We start from the raw sequence: 8,351 nt of genomic DNA on the forward strand, positions 1-8,351 counted from the left end.
TTTCAAACAAGCACATAGTTTTGTAATTAATGTGACATAATGTTTTTTTTTAAACGGTCGACTTTCACTTAGTCATTTTTCGTTTCTATGGGGAATACTAACAATGTGACTCCTGCTGTTTAGGAGCTGTTAACTTTCTAAAGCGAAAATCATGTGAAATGGAGCTCCAGGAAAAAGTACCTGTGCCGATATTTACAGAAGTAGATAAGGACGTGTTTCTGCGAGAGATTTATCCAGAGGTAACTGTCGTTAGTTAGTCTTCATGGCTGCAGTTAAATGTGACTAACGTTACAGTATCAAAGGATAACGTTAACATGCTGCTGCTGCTGCTTCTTTGACTCTTTTTAGCAGATGGCATTTGCAATGTTGCACGACAAACTGTGCCGTATCGCTTATCCTGGTAATACATAAAAAGGCAATGTCTCGGTCTCAGGTTAGGTCTACTGGTGTTAACTAGTTAATGACAGATTAGTTGATGACAGACACCAGTCACCTCCAATCAACAGCCACAAGCAAAACACTGCATAGATCTGTTTTAGATCACCTTTAAACGGAATATATTTCTATCTACATGACCGCAATGTCTGATGACGACTTCAAGCTCCTCCAGAGCCACAGAAGACATTATACCACTGTTATAACAACCTGAGTACTACTCCCCATTAGGGTTGCAGATATTGACAAAATGTGATATTGCGATATTCATTATGAATACTGAGATATCGATATTAATTTCGATATTTCTTTAACATATGTAAAATTACAAATGTTACGGGGAAAAAAAACGCATCAAAATAGATTCATAACAAATTAAACAAGTTTTCTTACAACACAAGGTTTATTTCAACTGACAGTCATATTGGACTGGTCCAACATGAATATATAAATAAGGACCATGTCTACAGAACAGCACATGTTTTACTGGTTGGACAGTATAAAATATATAAATAAAGAGAACAGCACATGTTTTACTGGTTGGACAGTATAAAATAAATAAATAAAGAGAACAGGACATGTTTTACCAGTTGGACAGTATAAAATAAATAAATAAATAAGGACCATGTCTACAGAACAGGACATGTTTTACTGGTTGGACAGTATAAAAACTACAAATAAAGAGCACAGGACATATTAGAAACAATAAAAGTAAATATAAAAAGATATTGCATACTTATCGCGACACTTTCAATATAATATTGCACAACATGATATCGCAATAACGATATCCAGTCGATATATCATGCACCCCCTACTCCCCATGACCAGTAGCACGATCTGCACGTGTATAATTGGTGGCCCTTTAAATGATGGATAATGTATAATAATTATGTATGATATTGGATCCTGGGTCCATTTATTTGCCATCAGACAGGGTGTGCAGAGGTGCACCTACAGCTAAATGACACCGATTGGTTTTGCAGCGCAGACCAGCCGTGCTGAGAGGCGTGTGTCTCGGAGCATGCCTGGAGAAGTGGACCGTTGAATATCTTGGACGGAAAGGGGGAGACAGGGAAGTGAAGATTCACGTATCCACTGTGCCACAGATGGACTTCCTTCACAAAAACTTTGTTTACAAGTGAGCTCTCTCTCTCTCACACACACACACACACACACACACACACACACACACACACACACACACACACACACACACACACACACACACACACACACACACACACACACTTCTCAGCTACACTTCTGTATTCACAGGACTCTGCCATTCAAGGAATTTGTGAAAAGGGCATCTGAAAAAAAACACACTGATTTCTTCCTGTGTGAGGTAAGATTAAAGGATTATGGTATACACTTGTAATTAGGGCTGCACGATATCAGCAAAATATGCTATAAGCGACAAGGTTGTTGAATATTGCGATAATGATATTTCTTGCGATAAATAGACAGATATTAAAGTGTATTCAGTTCTGCAGCTTTCAGTATTCTGTTAGAATACAACAAATTGCTTGTTGAATTTAAAACAAACGAAAGGAAATTTTATTTTTATTGAACACATTTAACATTATAAAAAATATATATATATAAATGCACCACTAAAAAAGAATGACAGTTTCTTTTTAAACTGTAATTTTCTACTTATATTTTCTTTCAACTAACACAAAAAATCTCTGATTGTCTTTCGTGATATGTCGCAGCCTTTCACAAAGTGTATACTGCGCCAGTTGATATGGCGATAATGATAAAAAAAAACAATATATTGTGCAGCCCTACTTGTAATACATTTGTTATACCTCTTAATGACACACCTTCCTTGGTCTTATTTTAGGATGAGAGCTATTATCTTCGATCACTGGGAGAGGACGTACGAAAGGTATTAAGCAGACTCAATGTTATGAAATCTGGAAGACAAAACATTAGGTTTTGGACCTTACAGATTCTGCTGCCTCTAAAAAGCAGAGTTTAGAGATTTCTTTGTATTTATACAGCAAACATGTTTTCAATCCGACTTTGAGTGTGGAAGCTCTTAAACCTGGTACATAAATGTCTCTCTCACAGGAACCTGCTGATCTGAGCAAACAGTTCCCAGACTTGGCAGAGGATTTCCACATCCCACAGTTCTTTGAACCCGTTCAGTTTTTCTCCAGCGTCTTCCGCATCAGCTCCTGTGGTCTGCAGCTGTGGACACACTACGACGTGAGCCTTCTGCATTTAGTTTACCGACTTATTATTTCAAGTTCTCTTTTTTTATCGGTCGCCTCACTGATGGGACACTGACCTCGTAGGTGCTGTACTTAGCACAGGCGTACATGGTCTACATGTATATATTTTAGAACTGACAATCAAATGCTAGGTGTGCACCGATCTGATATTAAGATCGGATATTGGTCCCGATATTGCCAAAATAGCTGCATCAGGGATCAGGAAAATGAACAGATCCATGGGCCGATCCAGTTTTTTTCCCTCTGTCGCACGTGTGTCGCATGTTGGAAGAGTTGAGTGTACAAATAAATAAGAATTCAATACATTACATCTATGTTATTTTGTCTTAGTTAGGAAAGTAATGTTTAGTTAGGAAAGTCTGGTACCTTTAGTATCTTCCACATGGTGGAAGGAAGCTATAAGGTGGAAGGTATACAGTGTATTATTAATTCAGCAACGGTATCGGATCGGTACCGGGTATCGACAGATACACAAAGCCCTGGCATCGGTATCGGAACTGAAAAAGTTGGATCGGTGCATACTTAATAAATGCTTTAATTTACCTCTCACGGGAAATAGAGTTGAATTTCTAAGATGTAGCCTCAGTAAGCTCTCCCTCTTCTGTTCTTTGGGGAGGGGTCATTCCTTCAGGTGATGGACAACCTGCTGGCTCAGGTGACCGGGATGAAGAGAGTGGCTCTCTACAGCCCCCAGGATGCATTGCACCTCTACCTGTCAGGCAAGTGGTTATGGAAAGATGCCAGATGGTTGTTGTGAATGCTCAAAATATAGCTACTGTATCAGCCTCGTCCACTTTCATATTAAACTCTGTTATCGATGTTAATTGATTGATTGAATGCGTTTTTCTGCAAGTGTTCTTTTAATAGCTTGGGATCATATTATAATGCCTCTTTTAATTTGAATTCAACCTATCAGGTGATAAATCAGAGGTCCTGGACATCGACTCCCCAGACCTGAATCGGTTTCCTGAGTTTGTGAAGGCAAAGAGATACGAGTGTGTGCTGGAGCCTGGAGATCTACTTTTTATCCCCGGTAATGCAAACTGTCAACAATGAGCAAATCTTCCATCATAAGGTCATGCTAGTTCTTCTGTATGTAACTCTCACTCTAATAGTGAGTATGGATGGATGGATGATGAATAGGAACCTTTTATAACCATTTATTTGAGTCCAGTACCTGAGTGCACCTGAATTTCATTGTATTTTTTTTTTTACAATGACAATAAAGGCTCTATCTCGTAAACCAAACTCAGTAGGAATTCTAACTTACAAACACCGGTGGAAGCATAAAGGAGAATTCCGGTCGATTTCAGCACGTAGCTCTGTTGTTTGTTGTCACATAGTGCTGTCAGTAGCGAGAAAAACGAAAATAATCGGAGTTGCCTACACAGAGTTATGCTACTGCTAGTTTCCGCACCCAGGCGGCTGAAACGGGGCAAGTTTTAAAAGTGCTTTTAGCCTGTTAGCATGTTCTAAATGTCATTCTAAGTGCCTACCCATGTGAAGTGATTCCTTCTGAGTGAACACAGTGAATCTGGCTGCAGTAGATGTGAAAGAAATGCATAAAAGCTGTGCTAATTCAGCTCTGTTTAGGTCCAGTGTTGAGACGGCAAGACTTAGGGACCGTCTACAACACCGAAAAGAGACACATCAAAAATATGTATTAATTTAATGATTAAATAAGGTAGTGTCTCCAAACTTACCTCAATTATAACTTGTCTCCTGCTAGTTGTACTACAGCACTACGAGACAACAAACAGAGCTACGTGTTGAAATCGACCGGAATTCTCCTTTAACCCTCCTGTTGTCCTCGGGTCAAATTTGACATGTTTTCAAAGTTTCCAAATAGTTTTTCCAAATTGCCCAAAAATAATACATGGATGGTTCCATACAACGCTCCTCGCAAGTAAAATGAAGGACTTTTATTGAATTATGGGTGGATGGTTTTTTGTCAAACTAAACTTTCTGATCTTAACTATTAGTCAAAATGATTCATTACACAAAACATAGATATCATTTCATATACATGTGGTTTATTGGCCATGAATTTGGAAACATAAATAAGTGTAAAACTAGTGGTACAAAGTTGATGTAAGTGGTGTACATTATGCTTATGGATGGTATAATTTTCAGTTTTGACCCAGGAGGACAACACAAGGGTTAATATTAGAAACACACCAAGCAGTTACCTGCTATAAATACATATTAACGATTACAATGAATTTTAGCAACATTTTCTTTAAATAGAGATGCAAAGTCCTTCCCTTTCCGGTGGACCTCATGGGAACTTAATTTGGAAAAAATATGAACGGTAGTGAACGGGGAGAGGCAAATTAGTTTTTGATCCCGTTTGAATTGAGCCATGGATTACAAATATGATGTTCGTCAATTTAAAAGATCATTTTTCAACCGAAGAAAGTCTCAGTTAGCCATAGGTTTGTCGTAGTACCACTTAGTTTATGTGAAACAGCTCAGTGGACTACATCTCCCGTCTCACACAATCTACCTCACCTAGCTTGATGCTTGGCTTGCTCGCTAGCTAGCTTAGCTCTGTTCCACAACACATGTAACGTTATTTTACCTGCTGGGTTTTATCTAGTGAAGTGTTTTCAGCAGATAAGCAAAAGAACAAGCGAGATCCTCTGCTCATTAGAGTAACGTTACATCCCTGTACGATACACACAGACATCGTAGCTTCAGCGAGACGTCATCCATGCCACTTTGAATTGTGTAGTCTAATTACGTATTTTCACAGTTTTATACTTCAAGAGTTTAAACAATAAAATGAGACTTTCTTGACTTGCGAAATTATCTATTAAACTGATGAACATAATATGTGTAATTCATGGCGCAATTCAAATTGGACCAAAAAATAATTATCATCTCTCCATTGACTCCCGTTCATATTTTTTTGAAAGCTAGGTCCCATGGACTGGAAGTAGAAGGGCGTGACTTTGGCTCTCTATATTAAGGATTTTATATAATCAAGTTTCTCTGTTTTCCTCAGCCCTGTGGTTCCATAACACCCTGGCACTGCAGTTTGGTGTGGGTGTAAATGTATTCTGGCGCCATCTGCCGGCTGCCAGCTACGACAGGAAGGACCCGTACGGTAATAAAGACCCTGCGGCTGCCACTCGAGCCCTGCAGGCCCTGGAGAGAGCACTGCACACTCTGGATGAGCTCCCGGCAGATTATCGGGACTTTTATGGGCGCCGAATGATACAGCGCATTCAAAAGCGGACGTATTGTGACAATGTGTCGAGCACAACTACACAGGACGCCACATTACCCAGCAGTTAGCCTCGCATTGCCAGACCTTCTTCCACAGCGCTGTGGAGGAGGGTCTGGCTAGTCCACTCAACGTTCCTGGATGGGAGAAACACGTGCTCTGGTTTATTGGCATTTCTTTAAACCAATTACAATCGTCTTGGGCGGTGCTAAGCGCCAGAGCCCGTCTACGGAGAGCCTGTTCACTCCCTATTCAGCCCCATTGTACCAAATTTGGTTGCAGTTCCACCAGAGTTCCACTGGGGGTGATCACGGGCAGCTGCAAAATGAATGGGACTGTATTAGCCTCGTGAGACCGTCCTGATCTGGCGAGCTCCAGTTTTCCACTCGCAGATCAGTCTGGCATCTTGAGATAGAGAAAATTTAGAGCCGTTAGCCAAATGACCGGGCCAATCAGCGTTGGTTTTGAGGTGGGTTAGGTGGTGATAGACAGATGGTTTATCCAATCCGCTAACCAGTATTTTCAGACAGCGGTAGCCCTAATTCTGTTAGCCGCTCGCTAATGCTTTTTTTCTCTTGGATCCTTCTTTTGGAATATGGTCCGGGAACCTGAAATGGTGTCTTTTATTCCTAAATTCTCGTTACACAAACGGCAAATCTCCTTTACCGACATGTTGCTTGCATGCTGAGCTAACGAGCTATGCTTTGCCTGCCGCAGCAGGGGCGGGCTTGTGGTTGTATTTTCATACACTTCGTGGATCTGATTGGTTGATTTGGCCCGTCTATCACCAACATAGGTGATAGACAGATGGTTTATCCAATCTGCTAACCAGTATTTCCGCCCCCTCCCAAAAGTTCTCCAACGGAAAGTTCCCAGATGGATATGCCGAGCAAATGCGAAGCAATCCATCTGGCGGAGTCAGGTTAGGTCTCTATGGAGCTAGACTAAATGTGTCTCTTTCGCCGGATTGTCAATCTCAGATTTGATTTTAGTTTTTGCAAATTCAACATGGATTATAGGTCGAAAGTTGAATGAACGAGTACTTACGTCGTTTCGATTTCTTACAGGTTGAGTCGTTGTTGCCCTTAACACGCTAGCATTCTGCTAATGAATGCTGATTGGTCAGTGAAGGACTGATTACGACCAGAGATCCCGCTTGACGGCATCCAAAGCGGAACCAGAATGTCAGAGTGAATATTTCGGCGTGGTCTTTAAAACATTAGCAAACCTCTTTCTAGCACGTGTATTGACAGGGAGAGCCTAACCTGTCAGCTGTGTTGTATTAACAGGGAGAGTCTAACCTGTCAGCTGTGTTGTACTGACAGGGAGAGCCTAACCTGTCAGCTGTGTTGTACTGACAGGGAGAGCCTAACCTGTCAGCTGTGTTGTACTGACAGGGAGAATCTAACCTGTCAGCTGTGTTGTATTGACAGGGAGAGCCTAACCTGTCAGCTGTGTTGTACTGACAGGGAGAATCTAACCTGTCAGCTGTGTTGTATTGACAGGGAGAGCCTAACCTGTCAGCTGTGTTGTATTGACAGGGAGAGTCTAACCTGTCAGCTGTGTTGTATTGACAGGGAGAGCCTAACCTGTCAGCTGTGTTGTATTGACAGGGAGAGCCTAACCTGTCAGCTGTGTTGTATTAACAGGGAGAGCCTAACCTGTCAGCTGTGTTGTATTGACAGGGAGAGTCTAACCTGTCAGCTGTGTTGTATTAACAGGGAGAGCCTAACCTGTCAGCTGTGTTGTATTGACAGGGAGAGTCTAACCTGTCAGCTGTGTTGTATTAACAGGGAGAGCCTAACCTGTCAGCTGTGTTGTATTGACAGGGAGAGTCTAACCTGTCAGCTGTGTTGTATTGACAGGGAGAGTCTAACCTGTCAGCTGTGTTGTATTAACAGGGAGAGCCTAACCTATCAGCTGTGTTGTATTGACAGGGAGAGCCTAACCTATCAGCTGTGTTGTATTGACAGGGAGAGTCTAACCTATCAGCTGTGTTGTCGATGCCTCGACAGAACAAAGGAAGTGACTCAGAGCTTGCCGTAAAGCAGTATATCTGGCTGTACCATGTGTATGTCACTGACATCTTAAAAGGCTTTTTAGAACAGAAAAGCCACTTTAAAAAAATCTAACACCCAGCAGTGTGTATTTTCTTTGCCTCCCCTTTCGAATGCAACATTCAAATTTCTAGACAAAAAAATGATATCCTGAGTAAAGGGGATTTTGAGGGGTGTAGCTCCATAGACCTCCATTCATTCTGCACTTACCTGTGAGCACCCTCATATGGAACCAGAGTGGAACTGCAACCAGTTCAGAAGCCGGAAGTATCGAGAGAGTGGAACTTCTCCCCTTATTAGAAATTCTCTGTAAGCGCCGAGTGGAGCCCCGGAGCCGCTGCAAAATAGTCTCCGGAAGGAACTTGTTTTGGTGGATCACGTGTACAT

The 8,351-nt window shown here is 41.4% G+C and overlaps 1 protein-coding gene across 1 annotated transcript; it reads left to right on the forward strand.

Moving 5' to 3' along the window:
* Nucleotides 1-115: 115 nt before the first annotated feature.
* On the forward strand, nt 116-6,053 carry tyw5 (tRNA-yW synthesizing protein 5). The gene is made up of 8 exons (XM_028591892.1): nt 116-239; nt 1,422-1,576; nt 1,714-1,783; nt 2,285-2,329; nt 2,515-2,652; nt 3,310-3,397; nt 3,595-3,711; nt 5,686-6,053. Exons 1-8 carry the CDS (start codon nt 159-161, stop codon nt 5,976-5,978), a joined length of 987 nt encoding a protein of 328 aa, XP_028447693.1. The 5' UTR covers nt 116-158; the 3' UTR covers nt 5,979-6,053.
* The last annotated feature ends 2,298 nt before the right edge of the window (nt 6,054-8,351 follow it).

Source organism: Perca flavescens, chromosome 11, assembly GCF_004354835.1.
Source record: "Perca flavescens isolate YP-PL-M2 chromosome 11, PFLA_1.0, whole genome shotgun sequence".
NCBI classification, from domain to species: Eukaryota; Metazoa; Chordata; class Actinopteri; order Perciformes; family Percidae; genus Perca; species Perca flavescens.